General features: G+C 37.6%; 1 protein-coding gene across 3 annotated transcripts in view; it reads left to right on the forward strand.

Annotated features, from left to right (window-relative positions):
- LOC123682037 overlaps positions 1–22,284 on the forward strand; it is a 141,297-nt gene that overhangs the window by 68,659 nt on the left and 50,354 nt on the right. For all 3 annotated transcript variants that reach the window (XM_045620426.1, XM_045620424.1, XM_045620425.1), the window contains exon 4: positions 9,482–9,706. In XM_045620426.1, coding sequence (XP_045476382.1) covers positions 9,482–9,706 — 225 coding nt within the window. The remainder of the gene's footprint in view (positions 1–9,481; positions 9,707–22,284) is intronic.

Raw genomic sequence — 22,284 nt, forward strand, 5'->3', positions numbered from 1 at the left:
TGTCACACAGCTCGTGCCACAATCGATTTATTGAAGGACACGTTTGGTGACCGCCTAATTCCACGTTTTGGACCTGTGAATTGGCGTCCAAGATCTTGTGATTTAACACCGCTAGACTACTTTCTGTGGGGCTATGTAAAGTCATTGGTCTATGCGGATAAGCCACAAACCCTTGAGCATTTGGAAGACATCATTCGCCGTGTTATTGCCGATATACGGCCACAAATGTTGGAAAAAGTCATCGAAAATTGGACGTCCAGATTGAACTACATCCGAGCCAGCCGTGGCGGTCATATGCCAGAAATCATATTTGAAATGTAATGCCACACAATCATCTTCCGGATAAATAAAATTCATGTCGATTGAATAATCAATCGTTGTTTTATTGCAATTTAAAGTTCTATAGCTCTAAAGAAAAACAACCTTTATTTCTTAGATCTCGCCGTAGCGAAAGTTTCTAAGAAACTTTTTGGAATGATTCAAACCACGAAGATCACTCCAGAGTATTTCTCTTTCCGTTTTTTCCTTCACCTGAAACTCTTTTCTTTTAAGTTCAATGAAAGGAGTTTGTGCTCCTTTTCTGGCAATAGTGTTGGCCTTCCAGATCAAATACACCTTGTTGTTCTTGGCTAATTCAATGAGTTTCCTCCAATATCCTCTTAGAGTCGATGATATGTGAGTTCAAAGCTTTGATTGCAGTCTGACCGTCAAAATATATTGAAATTCTAATAGTTTCTTACTAGGTTCGTATAAGGAGATAATATAATATAAGAACTGGTTTTTGTGAAAAATTCTGCGAATATCTATATATAATAATTGGTTTTACCATAGCGGTGATACAATTAAAAACAAATTATTCTTGTTGATTTTTATTACTACAAATTCTGCATTTCTTTCTGTTTGAATAAATATTCAACCAAAAATGACCTCCATTACTGACTACTATTTTTTGATAAAATTTTCAAGTTGTTGAAGAGCACAATCAGAAAATGAATTAAGTTCATGGTGGTCTAATGGCTTTCGTTTTTTAACCATCAGTTGAATTTTGTGTGGATTCAAATCCAAATTTTTCCTTAAAATTTTCTGTATTATTGTTTGAAGGAGATACGATTGTTTTCCTATTTCACACAATATAAAAAGTAAACTGACAATTTAAGGGTTGGAAAATTTTTTCTGCCTGATTGATTTCAAAGGTTGTTTATTGGAAATAATTTATCTGAAAGGATTCAAATTACCGATGACGAATTTGAAACATCATCTCAAGGAACATTACAAATTAATGCGAAATATTCAATAATTATTCGATTATTAGATTTTTTCTTTTAAACCTGTAGAGGTATACGTGCTTTGAATAATGCATACCAATTACCAATAATCACATCACGAATGAGCAATATGGAATAACTGAATTGTTTTTTCTAGAATATCATAATTCTATTGTATTCAAATATTGAAAATCTTTTATGATACTTTCATAACTCAATTTCGTATTAGTCCCAGATTGACAGGATACTTTGAATTGCAATCATTATCTTCACTTCAACGGGTAAATTCAATTTCAACTATTTGGGACAGTTTGGCCAATTGTTCGAGGAAATCAAATTGAAACTTGAAATGTTTCTTAGAAAATATTTAGATTCAACAAATTTTCAAATCATGAAAAGTATAGATGTTATAGAAATTAATTAAATAAGAACATAAGTCCCGTATCATTTTGTACTTACACGAAACTGTAATAATACGAGTATGTTCTTTCTCAAAAAAATATTTTTCTGCTTAATGACCTACTGCCCATGTTGAATAAAATAAATCAAGGCATAAAACCATATATAATTAAAAAAAATAATGAAATATTCTTGAAAATTATCATTATCAATCAAAATCATTTAGTCTATATTATTATTATAACTTCAGTGTCTTATTCGGAGCTAAATAATTATCTTAGGACAATATCGCAGACAAATAATTTCAATTTCGATAAAATTATAATTCCATTCAAGAAACTTGCAATTTTAAGGATATCTCTACAAACAAGCCTACTTCGTGACAGGTTTGAGGGTACAATTTGCTCTGAATATATTCGAACTAAATTATGAAATACTGAAATTGAATATGACAACTGCCGTTAAGTCTGGCTTGCTCTCTTCAGCCAATTCCTGTTCAGGTGGATAAAAGTTTATACGTGCGTGGTTTCTTCAAGACAGTTTCTTGGCTGGGAGTGGTCTAATGATAATACCGAAGCAAGTAACGAAGGAATTGACTGTTTTTTTTCACAGCTTCGCCAGTTAGTTGGCGTATTTTATGCCGAAAGATGACATCAACATTCCCCAAGTACATTCAATTATTAGATGTTTGAGTATTATACATTTTCAAGATTTTTTTCGATATCGAATTATTTCGAAAAAAGCTGTTTGAAAGTATGAAAAATATTGTCTTATTTATTGACATTCTTATATCGGGTGTCCCAAACTCGATGGCCTATTAGACGTTTCTGGAAAACTAATCATAATTTTGAGCTGAAAATTTGCATATTAGGGTTTGAAACAACGATCTTCCTCCCTAAAATATTTTCAGATCTCTACAACTTCCGGTTATACCGGAAACAGACTACTACTTCCTTATTTCAAATGGCACCCCCAGTATATTATTGCATCATTAGATAGCTTTTTTGAGGGCAATTTCGGCAATACGCCGTACCTTGGGAAAAACTCAACGGTTCATGAGTTATTGAGATTCTTATGAAAAAAAAGTGGCGATGAGAACTCACATTTTTTTGAATATTTCAGCAGAAAAAGCCTTTTTCGAAAAAAAATTGTTTTGTTTCGCTTAAGCAAATACGTAGTATTATAAGAGTGTTTTCGGCTTGGACCAAAAATGTACAGGGTGTTTATAAGAGGATCATGAACTTGGAGAAATCAAATTCATCAAAACTCAAGATTTTCAAATTAGAACCTATATTTTTTATTATTTCAGTCGATTCTACGTACAAAAATAGTGGGGGTTACTTTAGCAAACCCTATACCTAAAATGAATACTTCAAGAGTTATCGGGGAAGAACTTCAAATGAGGAAAAACCGCTATTTATAACTGTGGGAATAACTGTCTGTTACTTCCGTAAAACACAGAAAGAAAATAAAATTCGATGTTTGGATAACTAAATTTTACATTTAATGAATTTTAATTAATTTTTCGGTGGTATTGTTGAGAAATCCATAAACCAATACAATTTTCAATTACGAATAATTCATTACAATTCTTGATATGTCAAATTTAGTTATGGAAACATCGAATTTTATTTTCTTTCTGTGTTTTACAGAAGTAACAGACAGTTATTCCCACATTTATAAATAGCGGTTTTTCCTCATTTGAAGTTCTTCCCCGATAACTCTTGAAGTAATCATTTTAGGTATAGGGTTTGCTGACGTAACCCCCACTATTTTTGGACGTAGAATCGACTGAAATAATAAAAAATATAGGTTCTGATTTGAAAATCTTGAGTTTTGATGAATTTGAGTTGTCCAAGTTCATGATCCTCTTATAAACACCCTGTACATTTTTGGTCCAAGCCGAAAACACTCTTATAATACTAGATACGTATTTGCGTAAACGAAACAAAACAAATTTTTTTCGAAAAAGGCTTTTTCTGCTGAAATATTCAAAAAAATGTGAGTCCTCATCGCCACCTTTTTTTTCATAAGAATCCCAATAACTCATGAACCGTTGAGGTTTTCTCAAGGTATGGCGTATTGCCGAAATTGCCATCAAAAAAGCTATCTAATGATGCAATAATATACTGGGTGTGCCATTTTAGATAAGGAAGTAGTAGTCTGTTTCCGGTATAACCGGAAGTTGTAGAGATCTGAGAATATTATAGGGAGAAAGATCATTGTCTCAAACCCTAATATGCAAATTTTCAGATCAAAATTATGATTAGTTCTCCAGAAACGTCTAATAGGCCATCGAGTTTGGGACACCCGATATATTAAAATGTCGATATCGATCTTTTTTTAAAAATTCGTCAACGTAGTTCAAGAGTGATGAATTTTCTGTAGAAGGGTTCGTTTTTGCTTTCGAAATTGGCTTCAACCGCCTTCATTAAAGCCAAATTTCTTTCTTTGGATCATTCTTTTGAGGCCTGCAAAAAGCCAGTTATCACTATGGTCAGATTTTGGGAATAAGTTGAGTAGTCAATCAGTTGGAAACGTAATTCTGTCAATTTGATATCGATTTGAGACAAGGAGCATTGCCTTGGTGAAAAATTTTTTTTCTTTTACATTTGAGGACTTTTTTTTAGTTTCTGCATTCAATAACATTTTGTAGTATAGATTGTTGGTAGTTTTACCTTTGTCAATATACCATGCACCTAGATAAATGATATAAACTAACCTGTATATTTCTGAGAGCTCTGGACAACGTTCATCGACTAGTTTCCAGTTTGCTGATGCTCTCTTCGACTGTAGTGATGTGATAGTGGTACTTCGAGTATAGTGATGAATCCATGTTTCATCCATTGTCATCATATCGAATTGAGAAATCATTTTATTTCAAAATTTTCATGGATCAACAAGCGCTCAAAGTATCTGATTTCACGTCAGTGCTTTCGTCATTTGTTTTCTATAATCTGCTTGAATATTCTATGGTTTTGACACCGTTATTGAGACGTGATTCTTCGCGAAGCTTGTAATTTCTTTTCTATACAGGGTGTTCAAATGCAATATCAAGATTTCAGGTGCGTATTCTTCAGGTCAAAATAAGACTTTTTCCTTCAAACATGTATCCACAAAAGCTTCGTTACCGAACTGCAGTTTTTCATCATGGCTCTTTCAGTTTTTGTGCATCAAATTTAAAATATAGGTTACGTTTTAGGGTTTACATCATCCAGTATGCCGAATGATCGTAACAAGCTACAGGAAGATAATTTTTCAGTGGTCAACCCCTTCGAAGTTTTTGTAATACGCCGCTTGTGGATTCTAACATATCAAATTAATTATTTATGTTATTCATCAATTAATTTTCTTTTTGAAATTTTTACGTATCTGCTATTTTTATCGCGAAAAAAGTAAATTTTTGCTACATTCGCTACATTTAATTAAAATTTTTAACAAAAAATAGAAACTAAAAAGATGTCTAAAATAATGATGTATCCCCTGATAAGATTTTGTTTAAAGTAATTCTGGTGATTGGGCTCGTAACTAGCCCCTTTTCTTCCTTAAGGTGGCATATACAATGATTGACCAATCAACGGCATCATTTAAACATTTTCATTTGTTCTGTAAATCTTGTTATTATTGTTGTTTCAACCTCAAAACACGACATTGACAAAAAAGACGACGTGTGCACCATAGAAAAAGATGCGAAAACGAACCAATGATCAATACCATTAAAATGGTTGGTCCCTTCAAAAGTAGCCACTTTAATTTTTTCAAGAGTCAGTGAGCACACTAGTGTTTTAGAAATCTTATTAGGATCTTATTATCACAATAAAAATAAAGACGTCTAAATATTTGGTTTGTGATCTGATTTACAAGTTTACTCAAAGAAATAAGACACCTAACGAATCTATATTTCAAATTTGATCTTAATATCTCAAGAACTGAAAAAGCTATGAAGAAAAAACTGAAAAAATCTTGACACTTTAATGCTTTGTGGTTCGGTAATGAGGTGTTTGCGGACACATGTTTATGGGAAAAAAACTTATTTTTGAGTTATCTCGTTGGCAACGATATGACATACGTTTTTCACTATAAATTGGAATTCGATGATTTGGATGCAACTCCATATAATCTTTCCTTGTAACTTTCTTATTTTTATTTCTCTTCACATAAAGTGGAAATATTTCAAATTTTTCCGCTTCTGTGTAGTGCATATTCGATGAATATTTTCATTCAATGACAAACGTAGTCATATATCGTTGCCAACAAGATAACTCAAAAAAGGGCATTTTGAATTATCGCAGAGCCTTCAACTTGAAAATTGATTACTTAGCTTGCCAGGTGGTTCTTAAAATTTGAAACTCTGTCGTTCTCAGAATAAGAGAGATAGACCAAACATATGTTATATATTTGAAATCAGGGGAAAAAGAGTTAGTCAAACATAGAAAAATATACAGGGTGTTCTTTTTGAAAAAATGAAGTTGCAATCAATATGTTGCCCACTCTGTATATTTCGTTTTGTGAAATCATTTTAAAAAACACTAATCGATTTCGTGAAACTTTTGTGAAAAACATTTTTTTGTTCCTCTTTCAATAACAAACTTAAAGGGGGGGTCAAATTATAGTGAAAAACCCGGTACATGTAAAAACAACTTTAAATGAATTCATACAAAAATATTCGAATTATTCAGGGTCTCCTATTAAAACATCACTTATCATTGTTAATGTCCGTCGTATTATTCCAGGTGTGCATATCACTTTTAATCTTTTAATTCCAGCAGAGAACAGTTCAGGACTTATTAATAACATAAAATTCTCCAAATTCCTCGATAATTCAATCTTGAAATGTTCGAAGTTGACAGCTGCATTTTTAATTAAAACTCCATAAGATAAAAATAATTCAATTTCGAATATAGACCGGGAACTATTCGAGCATAAGGAAGAGGAAGCGCACAGTTGCTATCAGATTCATTATTGAATCGATGGTTTCGAATTAATTAAAAGAAGTTTTTTTTTACTTTCGAATTTCTGCAGTTTCTGAGTTCAGTTTAGCGATGGAATTGATTCAAGTCAGGTGTTAACTTATGGAAAAAGGAGTCAGAAAATTCGGAAGGAATATTTCACAGATATATTATTCAAAATATGCGAAGGGGTTTTTTCTGCTTAACTAGGAGTGATTCATTTCATTACAATATCTGCACTTTGCGAATTTTGAGCAGGAAATAATCTCAAATTATAAAATTCTTGCGGATGGCGAATCCGAGGTCAAATTAAATTCTGTTCGTCCAACCACCCGTTAAAGTAATATTTGTTGAATGAAAAAACCTATGAACTTCGAATTTTCAAGGTAGGTTCGCATCTTGATTACCACTATCATAAAGAAATTTGTGGATGATTTTGTTTGTATCGTAGATGAGATATTATAAATGTGGAGTTTATTGTATACATTCACTAGTGAAGAGGAAAGAAAATCAAAAAACTTTTTTCTTGACATGGGTTCTTTCAAAAGGCATATTGATGAGCACACTATCAAAACAAGTTGATATGTGAAAATGATTAGTTCAGGCTTCAGAGTGATAAACATAGATAGAGGGAGCATACGTCATTTTCAGTAAGCAAATTTTGTCCCCAACATGAACTAACAAATTTGACGTAAGGGGCGCGGAGATGAAAACATACCAGTGATACGATTTTCACCCAATTCGCAGGCTACTCCAAAAAGAAAACAGTGCTTACGTCTTACGTGAATCAACGTTTCATATTAACTAAAAATATATTGAGATGAATACGTAAATATATAATAAATATTCTGCTTACTAAAAATTTGACAATTGGGAAAAATATCGGATTCCAAATATTCAAATTTGCCTATTTAATCGGGAATCACTCAAATAAATATACTTCATTCAATATAATATACATTTATAATGATATAGTAAAATTGTGGAATTGAAAATATATCACAATAGAACAACGTAGGCAAATTTGCATATTTATTCGGGAATCACTCAAATAAATATACTTCATTTAATATAATATACATTTATAATGATATAGTAAAATTGTGGATTTGAAAATATATAAAAATCGGACAACGTAGTCTAACCATGTTGGGGACATGTAAAAATTGCGTACACTCCCTCTATCTATGTTTATTACTTTATAGTTGAGGCAGATACTTGAGTTTTATCTCGAACCACAAAACCAAACAGAAAGTTCATTTAGTCTTAGATCATAAAATAATATTTCTGACAATAATAACAGAAATATATAAATAATTCGAACCCAATCAAAATGAAAATAAACAAGCTTCTGCATAACGTGCCATCTACCCGGAAGATCAAACGGAATCAAAAAATGAATCCACTGAACCTAAACTAGAAAACAGCCAACATTTTTATTGAAATTTAGAATAAGTGAACACCAAAAATTATTTTCCTCTTACTTTCTAACTTTTAAACAGCTATTAAAATCCGAAATGAACTAAAAGATAGCATGTTTTCCAGGTTAAAAGGCAAAGAAGATAAATTAGATTCAGTCAATGGTTCATGTGAGGACTTTACGTGGGAAAGGCTGGTCGAAAATTAATAGTAAGAATAGGCGTACAAGCGACAAGATGTAAATCTATTGAATAAGAAAACAGGGTTGTCTAAATATACAACAGAAACGAGACATATTATGGATTTCAATAATGTAGAAAGTTTACGATATATAGATATATATCAAGTCCAAAAAAATGTTTTTCTTAATCAATTGTAATATGTAGACGTACTATACAGTATTGAATACATACAATGTATGGATAAATGCCATATATTAGAAATAGCACAGAAGGCGAGAGAAATTGACAGTTCATTAAAGAGTTGGTGAGATACAAAAAAGTAATTATTTTCCGTGTTTATTTTCTGTGGTCTTGAACAGTCGTTTTTCACATCTTTGCCTTGTTGCTTAGTGATGAAAAATCAGAAAAGTGTTGATAGGAAAATTAGATTTTTAGTATTTATTGTAGAAATTGGGTGGTAAGAGAGTTTTGCAGAGTATATTTTTTTATGACGATTAGGGACAAATTCATAAAAAGCCTAACTAAAAGTTTTTTAGATTTCAATTTTTCTATTTTAGTCCTCTTAGAAGACCCCATGATATAGCAAAAATCATGAATGAATCAATAAAGAGTACACGAAAGCATTCGTTTTTTTGTACTCTTACAAAGCTTGATAATTTCGTATCATTATCCACAAAGTTCAATATTACTTCAAAAATTATTTACGAGATATTATAAGCTTAGCTTCTATGTCAACCGATATCAAGTCATTCAAACGGCAATGATTTTTCATAAATTATTTAAGAATGATGAACATAACTAGAATCATGACCAAAAGAGGCAAATACACACAAAGGTTATATGTAGTCTCTGATCTTCAATCGCTTGAGGAAAGCTTCTGTACAGGGTATTCCAAATTCGATGTTTACTAAGAGCTCGAGAATTATAAGACTTGGAGAAAAATATTTCAAAGGACCCATTATCTCTTTTATCAAAATAATGAGATATCAGAAATGATATCGAAATATTCTGCTTCATCGTTCTCGAGTTAGGGGGTGTTTCTGAAAAATGACTGTCAAATATTTCTCTATATATTGGCTTCAAGATATGCAAAAAATTCCAACCCTCGGGGAGGTACTTTTTCCAGAATTGAAAAATTGTCTGAATTGCCGTGAAATTAATTTAATTTGTCAAATGAACAGACGTTAAACCATTATTTACTTTATTAACATTTTAGGTTCATCAATCTGGTGCAACAATTACTCGAATTTTTTCATATTTTTTCTAGAGATAGAAGAGACCTCAGCGACCTCCTCAGAGTTCCTGGTACTAAATGGTGCGGCAAGGGTTATTCGGCAGAGAAGTATACCCGTTTGGGAATGTTCAGCAGGACTGACAGATGCTGCAGGAAGCACGATACCACGTGTCCTTTTTGGATAGGAGGATTCTCCACCAAATACGGATTGTATAACTGGAGAATAAACACAATTATGCATTGCGGTTGTGATGAACGGTAAGTTGTATATTGGTATCCAACAAGGCTCAGTGTGTGGTCTACAAATTTTCTTATCATGGAATATTTTATCGTTGACAGTAATTGGAGGTGATCTAATTATCTAACAATCGGTTGATTGAATGTCTTTAGTGAGTTACCTTTACTTTAATTATAGATGGTTAATTCAAGATTAGAAAAAATGTGAAGCATGTTATTCGTGAAATACGAACCGAAATTTGAGAGAATTTCATATATTTAAAACTCAATTAATTATATTTTTGCCATCAATATTAGTTTTTCAGCTGTATGAACATTGAACAATACTATATTCTACTTATACTTGTTTATTGTTATTTTTTTTTATTTGATCATTGGTAAATGCAAAATTAACTGAATGAAGTCTAGTTGCGTCAGCTCGTTCAAAAAGTTTATCAACAAGAGAGGATATTTAAATGATGTGAGAATGCATTCCTCACGACTTCGACTGAAGTAAGTCACTTTTCACCTCGTTGTTTGTTTTCGTGACTGTTGTGCATTCAAACCTGTCAGAAAATACGAAATAAGCTAGATAATTACCACTTTAACGAATAGGTAACCTCTACTCACTGATGCTGGTACACGTTAAGAAGATACTTGCTCTCGTGTATATCTTCAAATACATATTGTGAAACACTTCAGACAGAGTTCTCATCATAATACCTTCACTTATTGCCGTTAGAGAGTGAAGGAAAGGAATTTAATGAATCATTCAAGCAATCTTCGATTCCATTTTTTATGCACTTTTAGTTTGTCCCTGTATCATTTCGATTTTTTATTATTATTCCCGATTTTCTGTGGCTGGAAAATTTTCAGGGTAGGTACATTCGAAGTCAAAGGTCCAGATGAGCGCAATAAATCCAAAGAAATGCTCATCTGAAATACAGATTCGATCGATTTGAAAAGTATTTCGTCAGCAATAACAAAGCGCTTTCGAGCGCTCGCTCATTTATTCATCTATTGCGTCATTGTTGACTGATTCACTAGGACGTCATTCTTGTCAGTCAGTTCATCAAGATGAGGGGTTCTGATAATAATATCAAGGTATTTGGGATCATTCGATGAGCCTCATATTTCATCATATTAAAGCCGAAAATTAAAACCTACTTCAAATGACCAGAATTTTGCACGAAAACTGACATGTTTAATATAGAATAACTTTATGATGCAGACACGAACCGACTAATATTTCGATGGCTTTATGTATACAAATACCTAAGCCTACTATGTGACATCGACGATCTACTTATCTCGCTACAGCCATCTATTGCAAAACGTCGGAATCGAAGTTGTACACCTAACATCACAATACGGAAAAAATGAATGGAATAGAATTAACATCATGAAACACGCTGCAAACTGGCAAACTGCTAACGATTGGAAATGGAACACATATATATGTTATTTGAAAAGAAAATGAGAATTGAATAATTTTTAGTTTCAATTTTTTTGGTCGACTTTTACGGGCATCTCAAGTCAACGTTTATTGGTACAAAACGCAATTCACTGAATAAAAAAATATTCGTGATTACCATGTTTATAAATTAATAAATTGTCTTATTCTGAAACCCAATCAGTGAATTTCATGAAAGTGAAGGTTGTTTTTTTTAGAGCTATAGAACTTTAAACTGCAATAAAAAAACGATGGATTATTCGATTGACATGAATTTTATTTATCCGCAAGATAATCTTGTGGCATTACATATTGAATATGATTTCTGGTATATGACCGCCACGGCTGGCTCGGATGTAGTCCAATCTGGACGTCCAATTTTCGATGACTTTTTCCAACATTTGTGGCCGTATATCGGCAATAACACGGCGAATGTTGTCTTCCAAATGGTCAAGGGTTTGTGGTTTATCCGCATAGACCAATGACTTTACATAGCTCCACAGAAAGTAGCCTAGCGGTGTTAAATCACAAGATCTTGGAGGCCAATTCACAAGTCCAAAACGTGAAATTAGGCGGTCACCAAACGTGTCTTTCAATAAATCAATTGTGGCACGAGCTGTGTGACATGTTGCGCCGTCTTGTTGGAACCACAGCTCCTGGACATCAAGGTTGTTCAATTCAGGCATGAAAAAGTTAGTAAGCATGGCTCTATACCGATCACCATTGACTGTAACGTTCTGGCCATCATCGTTTTTGAAGGAGTACGGACCAATGATTCCACCAGCCCATAAAGCGCACCAAACAGTCAGTTTTTCTTGATGTAACGGTGTTTCGACATACACTTGAGGATTAGCTTCACTCCAAATGTGGCAGTTTTGTTTGTTGACGTAGCCATTCAACCAGAAGTGCGCTTCATCGCTAAATAAAATAAAATGGACGTAGTGCGCGATACGTATTCCGCACAGAATCATTATTTTCTAAATGAAATTGCACTATTTGCAAGCGTTGTTCAGGCGTGAGTCTATTCATGATGAATTGCCAAACCAAACTGAGAATAAATCACTTGACAACTGTGAAATCGGTCACCATCTTGAACAGTAATGCCAACTTAAAGTTATATACCTCGAAAAAAAACACCCGTTATTACCAAATCAATGCTCAAAAATATCCGAACCGACGTCGATAGTTTTTTGGAATTTCCTTTCTCATTCACCATATTTGCATTTACAACAAAATCGCTTTTTATCTCGAACATAAAATCTCGTCACGTTCGGAAATTCTCTCCCTCATATACCTGCTGTCGGATACTTTACTGTCATTCTCAAATTACAACCCTTATCTTTACCATCGTACTTGTAAGGTATTTTAATTTAATTTCTGGCAATCAACCATATGACCGAGGTAACATAAAACTGTTATGTTCTTCATCTAATGGGACTCCTTAATTTTTTTCTCGTATCTTTTGGGAAACTTGAAGATTATTCGTTATGAAGCCTACTGGGGTTGTAATCGAAACCTACCTAGATTAAGTTGGTGATAGAGTCATCGAACTATAAAAAGCCGACGGTTACAAATGAAATAGTGTTCTTTTCCGAAGTACCATCAGGTTTTACTATGTATTCATTTGAAGAACATCATGGATTATATTAGTTATTGGGGTCGGTTGAAGAAGGTTAACTTGTCCTGAGAATTTAACACTATTTGTACTTTATGGTTAGTACACATCTGAAAGTATGTTAGATAGTTATTTGGGCTGTTTCCATCATCTGTGCGGTTGGATGTTTCCGACGTTTCGGCAAGCATTCGCCTGCCGTCCTCAGGGTGGTGGTCCTGAGAAGGACCGATTGGGTGGTTCTGAGAAGAACCGTTTGCCAAACTTGGTCTGTCTGGACTTGTACGCACCATACTTTTTTCGATTTCGTATGAGGGTATCGGGGTTTGAACCTTAGTCGTATCGGTTGCAATCCTTTAACTCTCACCACTAGTCTACAGAAGCAGGTAGTAATCTATACGCATTAAGCTTAATATAAGTTACACCTGTATGCGCAGTTGGGATGCGCAGTAGTCGAATATTCGGGTTGCGCAGATGGTGTGCGCAGTTATCCGTCCGAATTCCGTTTAATTTTAATTTGGTGGTGTCGAGGTGCTTCCGACCTGGACCGGGTTCAATTTCCTCAGATCAGATCTTATGATTGGTGCCCAGACTTCCTTGATCTCCAGAGACGGCATACTTATGGGATTCGGAGTGATTGCCATGAAGGCTGCTTCTTTGAGTTTCCTCCGTTTCGATCTTTCTTCCTTCGATATTATGGAAGCTTCATCCCATTTGATCCTATGTTCCTCATCCCAAGCATGTTGGACTAGCCTGGATTTCTCTGTTTCTCCCAGTCGAGCTAGTTTTTGGTGCTCTTTGACTCTTGTGTCCAGGGGGCGTTTGGTCTCTCCAATGTAAGATCTACCGCACTCGCATGGTATTTCGTATATGCAATTTTTAGTTCTTTGATTTTCGTTGTCAGGTTTCACCTTGGTTAGGTTAGCCCTGACAGTGTTCTTGGTTTGGAATGCCGTTCTCACGCCGTATCTATTACCAATTCTTCTTAGTTTTTCTGATAACCCTTTCACATATGGGATGACCGTGGTTATCGTTTCAGTTGATTCGGTTTGTGTTTCTGGTCGAGGTTCTGTGTTATCCCTCGGTGTTCTGGCGATTTCCAGTATCCTCTTGGGGTAGCCGTTCTTCTCAAGAATTTCTGTGATCTTATCGAATTCTTCGTTCTTATCGTTCAGACTGGAGCACACTTGAGTTGCTCTGTCATAGAGGCATCTGGCTACTCCCAATTTGGTGTTGAGGTTATGGTTAGATTCGAAGTGGAGATACTGACCTGTGTTCGTTGGCTTCCTGTAAATCGTGGTTCGAGGAATTCCTTCCTGTTTGTGTACGAGCACATCCAGGAATGGAAGTTGTTCATTTTCCTCAATTTCCATCGTGAATTTTATGGATTCCTCTATGTTATTGAGGTGTTCTAGGAATCCTGCGATGGTCTCTTTTCCATGAGGCCATATCACGAATGTGTCATCCACGTATCTTCGCCATAGTTTCGGTTTTAACACATATTGGTCTAATGCTCTTCCCTCGAAATCTTCCATATATATGTCTGCCAGTACCGGGGACAATGGTGAACCCATGGCCATTCCGAATTCTTGTTGGTAGAAGATGTTATCTACCTGGAAATACGTGGTCTTGATACAGACTGAGAGCATATCCATAATTGCATTTATGCTCAGTGTGGTTCGTTCAGCTAATGTTTGGTCCTCCTCGAGTTTCTTTCTCACGATCTCGAGTGTTTGATCTGTGGGAACATTTGTGAACAAGCTGGATACATCGAAGCTTACCATGGTGTCCTGGTTGAGGATTTCTTGTGTGCGCATGGTTTCTATGAAATGTTCCGTATTTTTGACCATTGCTGTTGTGTGGCCTCTTAGTGGTGATATTATCTTGAGGAGGAACTTGGCTAAGGAGTGGCAAGGGGAATTTCTTGAGCTGACGATCGGTCTCAAGGGGATGTTCTCCTTGTGTATTTTTGGGAGACCGTATAGATGTGGAGGTTTGCTGTAGTGAGGTGTTAGTCTTGATCTTGTGTAAGGATCTGGGAATTCATCCTTGTATTTATGCAGGGTTCTGTAGACTCTGTTTTCCACTGATGAAGTGGGGTCTTTCTTCAATTTCTTATACTCTCCTGCTTCTAACACCTCTTTGATTTTTTCGTTATATTGGTCCACATCCATGATGACCGTCGCATTTCCCTTGTCTGCCGGGAGTATTTTGATGGTGGGGTCTAATTTCAATTCTTTCAGGGCTCTTTGTTCTGCCCTGTTGATATTGGATTCAGGTTGCTTGGTGGTTGAATCCAGTGCAGTTCTTATCTTCCACCTATACTCCTCAGCTTTCTCCGGGTCTTGTATCCTTTGTGCTGTTTCCTCCGCCGCCAACATCACTTCAATTTTTGGAACGTTTTTGGGTGCTATGGAGAACTTCAGACCCTTGTTGAGGAGGTATTTCTGGTCGTCACTGAGAGTCTTGCTCGACAAGTTTATCACCGTTTTTGTATGCTCTAATGGTGTGTATTTCTTGGAGTCCCTCATCAGTTTTTCCATTTTCCTCCTTTGTGTCTCTTTCTGTTGTTCATTTGTTCTCTCATAGCTCCTTTTGACCGCTTCCACGATACTTTCATAGTCCTCTGCGGTTGTTCTGCTTCGTAAGCTTGTCCTGATGTTCTCACATGTTTGGATAAGGTTAGCTTTGTTGAACCGGTGGTAGTTGAGCCTTTCTCTTATGAGTGCTTGGCTTGCTCTATTGGAGATTCTATCTGCCCTTCTGCCTCTAATTGGGAGTTTGATTCTGAGACCCTTAGGAACAAGGTTTCGATCTCTGGCAAGGTGTAGAAACGTAAGGTGGTTCGTTTCTTTGGCAAGTTTGATTGAGGTTTTCTCATATTTCCTGACCTCTTGATATAATTCGGGCCCATACCGAATTTCTAATTGTTGTCTTGATATTGATGATGGACTATATGTTAGATAGTTATTTGGGCTGTTTCCATCATCTGTGCGGTTGGATGTTTCCGACGTTTCGGCAAGCATTCGCCTGCCGTCCTCAGGGTGGTGGTCCTGAGAAGGACCGATTGGGTGGTTCTGAGAAGAACCGTTTGCCAAACTTGGTCTGTCTGGACTTGTACGCACCATACTTTTTTCGATTTCGTATGAGGGTATCGGGGTTTGAACCTTAGTCGTATCGGTTGCAATCCTTTAACTCTCACCACTAGTCTACAGAAGCAGGTAGTAATCTATACGCATTAAGCTTAATATAAGTTACACCTGTATGCGCAGTTGGGATGCGCAGTAGTCGAATATTCGGGTTGCGCAGATGGTGTGCGCAGTTATCCGTCCGAATTCCGATTCATTTTTAATTTGGTGGTGTCGAGGTGCTTCCGACCTGGACCGGGTTCAATTTCCTCAGATCAGATCTTATGATTGGTGCCCAGACTTCCTTGATCTCCAGAGACGGCATACTTATGGGATTCGGAGTGATTGCCATGAAGGCTGCTTCTTTGAGTTTCCTCCGTTTCGATCTTTCTTCCTTCGATATTATGGAAGCTTCATCCCATTTGATCCTATGTTCCTCATCCCAAGCATGTTGGACTAGCCTGGATTTCTCTGTTTCTCCCAGTCGAGCTAGTTTTTGGTGCTCTTTGACTCTTGTGTCCAGGGGGCGTTTGGTCTCTCCAATGTAAGATCTACCGCACTCGCATGGTATTTCGTATATGCAATTTTTAGTTCTTTGATTTTCGTTGTCAGGTTTCACCTTGGTTAGGTTAGCCCTGACAGTGTTCTTGGTTTGGAATGCCGTTCTCACGCCGTATCTATTACCAATTCTTCTTAGTTTTTCTGATAACCCTTTCACATATGGGATGACCGTGGTTATCGTTTCAGTTGATTCGGTTTGTGTTTCTGGTCGAGGTTCTGTGTTATCCCTCGGTGTTCTGGCGATTTCCAGTATCCTCTTGGGGTAGCCGTTCTTCTCAAGAATTTCTGTGATCTTATCGAATTCTTCGTTCTTATCGTTCAGACTGGAGCACACTTGAGTTGCTCTGTCATAGAGGCATCTGGCTACTCCCAATTTGGTGTTGAGGTTATGGTTAGATTCGAAGTGGAGATACTGACCTGTGTTCGTTGGCTTCCTGTAAATCGTGGTTCGAGGAATTCCTTCCTGTTTGTGTACGAGCACATCCAGGAATGGAAGTTGTTCATTTTCCTCAATTTCCATCGTGAATTTTATGGATTCCTCTATGTTATTGAGGTGTTCTAGGAATCCTGCGATGGTCTCTTTTCCATGAGGCCATATCACGAATGTGTCATCCACGTATCTTCGCCATAGTTTCGGTTTTAACACATATTGGTCTAATGCTCTTCCCTCGAAATCTTCCATATATATGTCTGCCAGTACCGGGGACAATGGTGAACCCATGGCCATTCCGAATTCTTGTTGGTAGAAGATGTTATCTACCTGGAAATACGTGGTCTTGATACAGACTGAGAGCATATCCATAATTGCATTTATGCTCAGTGTGGTTCGTTCAGCTAATGTTTGGTCCTCCTCGAGTTTCTTTCTCACGATCTCGAGTGTTTGATCTGTGGGAACATTTGTGAACAAGCTGGATACATCGAAGCTTACCATGGTGTCCTGGTTGAGGATTTCTTGTGTGCGCATGGTTTCTATGAAATGTTCCGTATTTTTGACCATTGCTGTTGTGTGGCCTCTTAGTGGTGATATTATCTTGAGGAGGAACTTGGCTAAGGAGTGGCAAGGGGAATTTCTTGAGCTGACGATCGGTCTCAAGGGGATGTTCTCCTTGTGTATTTTTGGGAGACCGTATAGATGTGGAGGTTTGCTGTAGTGAGGTGTTAGTCTTGATCTTGTGTAAGGATCTGGGAATTCATCCTTGTATTTATGCAGGGTTCTGTAGACTCTGTTTTCCACTGATGAAGTGGGGTCTTTCTTCAATTTCTTATACTCTCCTGCTTCTAACACCTCTTTGATTTTTTCGTTATATTGGTCCACATCCATGATGACCGTCGCATTTCCCTTGTCTGCCGGGAGTATTTTGATGGTGGGGTCTAATTTCAATTCTTTCAGGGCTCTTTGTTCTGCCCTGTTGATATTGGATTCAGGTTGCTTGGTGGTTGAATCCAGTGCAGTTCTTATCTTCCACCTATACTCCTCAGCTTTCTCCGGGTCTTGTATCCTTTGTGCTGTTTCCTCCGCCGCCAACATCACTTCAATTTTTGGAACGTTTTTGGGTGCTATGGAGAACTTCAGACCCTTGTTGAGGAGGTATTTCTGGTCGTCACTGAGAGTCTTGCTCGACAAGTTTATCACCGTTTTTGTATGCTCTAATGGTGTGTATTTCTTGGAGTCCCTCATCAGTTTTTCCATTTTCCTCCTTTGTGTCTCTTTCTGTTGTTCATTTGTTCTCTCATAGCTCCTTTTGACCGCTTCCACGATACTTTCATAGTCCTCTGCGGTTGTTCTGCTTCGTAAGCTTGTCCTGATGTTCTCACATGTTTGGATAAGGTTAGCTTTGTTGAACCGGTGGTAGTTGAGCCTTTCTCTTATGAGTGCTTGGCTTGCTCTATTGGAGATTCTATCTGCCCTTCTGCCTCTAATTGGGAGTTTGATTCTGAGACCCTTAGGAACAAGGTTTCGATCTCTGGCAAGGTGTAGAAACGTAAGGTGGTTCGTTTCTTTGGCAAGTTTGATTGAGGTTTTCTCATATTTCCTGACCTCTTGATATAATTCGGGCCCATACCGAATTTCTAATTGTTGTCTTGATATTGATGATGGACTATATGTTAGATAGTTATTTGGGCTGTTTCCATCATCTGTGCGGTTGGATGTTTCCGACGTTTCGGCAAGCATTCGCCTGCCGTCCTCAGGGTGGTGGTCCTGAGAAGGACCGATTGGGTGGTTCTGAGAAGAACCGTTTGCCAAACTTGGTCTGTCTGGACTTGTACGCACCATACTTTTTTCGATTTCGTATGAGGGTATCGGGGTTTGAACCTTAGTCGTATCGGTTGCAATCCTTTAACTCTCACCACTAGTCTACAGAAGCAGGTAGTAATCTATACGCATTAAGCTTAATATAAGTTACACCTGTATGCGCAGTTGGGATGCGCAGTAGTCGAATATTCGGGTTGCGCAGATGGTGTGCGCAGTTATCCGTCCGAATTCCGATTCATTTTTAATTTGGTGGTGTCGAGGTGCTTCCGACCTGGACCGGGTTCAATTTCCTCAGATCAGATCTTATGATTGGTGCCCAGACTTCCTTGATCTCCAGAGACGGCATACTTATGGGATTCGGAGTGATTGCCATGAAGGCTGCTTCTTTGAGTTTCCTCCGTTTCGATCTTTCTTCCTTCGATATTATGGAAGCTTCATCCCATTTGATCCTATGTTCCTCATCCCAAGCATGTTGGACTAGCCTGGATTTCTCTGTTTCTCCCAGTCGAGCTAGTTTTTGGTGCTCTTTGACTCTTGTGTCCAGGGGGCGTTTGGTCTCTCCAATGTAAGATCTACCGCACTCGCATGGTATTTCGTATATGCAATTTTTAGTTCTTTGATTTTCGTTGTCAGGTTTCACCTTGGTTAGGTTAGCCCTGACAGTGTTCTTGGTTTGCAATTTTTAGTTCTTTGATTTTCGTTGTCAGGTTTCACCTTGGTTAGGTTAGCCCTGTGCAATTTTTAGTTCTTTGATTTTCGTTGTCAGGTTTCACCTTGGTTAGGTTAGCCCTGTGCAATTTTTAGTTCTTTGATTTTCGTTGTCAGGTTTCACCTTGGTTAGGTTAGCCCTGTGCAATTTTTAGTTCTTTGATTTTCGTTGTCAGGTTTCACCTTGGTTAGGTTAGCCCTGTGCAATTTTTAGTTCTTTGATTTTCGTTGTCAAGAGGTCAGGAAATATGAGAAAACCTCAATCAAACTTGCCAAAGAAACGAACCACCTTACGTTTCTACACCTTGCCAGAGATCGAAACCTTGTTCCTAAGGGTCTCAGAATCAAACTCCCAATTAGAGGCAGAAGGGCAGATAGAATCTCCAATAGAGCAAGCCAAGCACTCATAAGAGAAAGGCTCAACTACCACCGGTTCAACAAAGCTAACCTTATCCAAACATGTGAGAACATCAGGACAAGCTTACGAAGCAGAACAACCGCAGAGGACTATGAAAGTATCGTGGAAGCGGTCAAAAGGAGCTATGAGAGAACAAATGAACAACAGAAAGAGACACAAAGGAGGAAAATGGAAAAACTGATGAGGGACTCCAAGAAATACACACCATTAGAGCATACAAAAACGGTGATAAACTTGTCGAGCAAGACTCTCAGTGACGACCAGAAATACCTCCTCAACAAGGGTCTGAAGTTCTCCATAGCACCCAAAAACGTTCCAAAAATTGAAGTGATGTTGGCGGCGGAGGAAACAGCACAAAGGATACAAGACCCGGAGAAAGCTGAGGAGTATAGGTGGAAGATAAGAACTGCACTGGATTCAACCACCAAGCAACCTGAATCCAATATCAACAGGGCAGAACAAAGAGCCCTGAAAGAATTGAAATTAGACCCCACCATCAAAATACTCCCGGCAGACAAGGGAAATGCGACGGTCATCATGGATGTGGACCAATATAACGAAAAAATCAAAGAGGTGTTAGAAGCAGGAGAGTATAAGAAATTGAAGAAAGACCCCACTTCATCAGTGGAAAACAGAGTCTACAGAACCCTGCATAAATACAAGGATGAATTCCCAGATCCTTACACAAGATCAAGACTAACACCTCACTACAGCAAACCTCCACATCTATACGGTCTCCCAAAAATACACAAGGAGAACATCCCCTTGAGACCGATCGTCAGCTCAAGAAATTCCCCTTGCCACTCCTTAGCCAAGTTCCTCCTCAAGATAATATCACCACTAAGAGGCCACACAACAGCAATGGTCAAAAATACGGAACATTTCATAGAAATCATGCGCACACAAGAAATCCTCAACCAGGACACCATGGTAAGCTTCGATGTATCCAGCTTGTTCACAAATGTTCCCACAGATCAAACACTCGAGATCGTGAGAAAGAAACTCGAGGAGGACCAAACATTAGCTGAACGAACCACACTGAGCATAAATGCAATTATGGATATGCTCTCAGTCTGTATCAAGACCACGTATTTCCAGGTAGATAACATCTTCTACCAACAAGAATTCGGAATGGCCATGGGTTCACCATTGTCCCCGGTACTGGCAGACATATATATGGAAGATTTCGAGGGAAGAGCATTAGACCAATATGTGTTAAAACCGAAACTATGGCGAAGATACGTGGATGACACATTCGTGATATGGCCTCATGGAAAAGAGACCATCGCAGGATTCCTAGAACACCTCAATAACATAGAGGAATCCATAAAATTCACGATGGAAATTGAGGAAAATGAACAACTTCCATTCCTGGATGTGCTCGTACACAAACAGGAAGGAATTCCTCGAACCACGATTTACAGGAAGCCAACGAACACAGGTCAGTATCTCCACTTCGAATCTAACCATAACCTCAACACCAAATTGGGAGTAGCCAGATGCCTCTATGACAGAGCAACTCAAGTGTGCTCCAGTCTGAACGATAAGAACGAAGAATTCGATAAGATCACAGAAATTCTTGAGAAGAACGGCTACCCCAAGAGGATACTGGAAATCGCCAGAACACCGAGGGATAACACAGAACCTCGACCAGAAACACAAACCGAATCAACTGAAACGATAACCACGGTCATCCCATATGTGAAAGGGTTATCAGAAAAACTAAGAAGAATTGGTAATAGATACGGCGTGAGAACGGCATTCCAAACCAAGAACACTGTCAGGGCTAACCTAACCAAGGTGAAACCTGACAACGAAAATCAAAGAACTAAAAATTGCATATACGAAATACCATGCGAGTGCGGTAGATCTTACATTGGAGAGACCAAACGCCCCCTGGACACAAGAGTCAAAGAGCACCAAAAACTAGCTCGACTGGGAGAAACAGAGAAATCCAGGCTAGTCCAACATGCTTGGGATGAGGAACATAGGATCAAATGGGATGAAGCTTCCATAATATCGAAGGAAGAAAGATCGAAACGGAGGAAACTCAAAGAAGCAGCCTTCATGGCAATCACTCCGAATCCCATAAGTATGCCGTCTCTGGAGATCAAGGAAGTCTGGGCACCAATCATAAGATCTGATCTGAGGAAATTGAACCCGGTCCAGGTCGGAAGCACCTCGACACCACCAAATTAAAAATGAATCGGAATTCGGACGGATAACTGCGCACACCATCTGCGCAACCCGAATATTCGACTACTGCGCATCCCAACTGCGCATACAGGTGTAACTTATATTAAGCTTAATGCGTATAGATTACTACCTGCTTCTGTAGACTAGTGGTGAGAGTTAAAGGATTGCAACCGATACGACTAAGGTTCAAACCCCGATACCCTCATACGAAATCGAAAAAAGTATGGTGCGTACAAGTCCAGACAGACCAAGTTTGGCAAACGGTTCTTCTCAGAACCACCCAATCGGTC

This window comes from Harmonia axyridis, chromosome 6, assembly GCF_914767665.1.
Source record: "Harmonia axyridis chromosome 6, icHarAxyr1.1, whole genome shotgun sequence".
Lineage (NCBI taxonomy): Eukaryota > Metazoa > Arthropoda > Insecta > Coleoptera > Coccinellidae > Harmonia > Harmonia axyridis.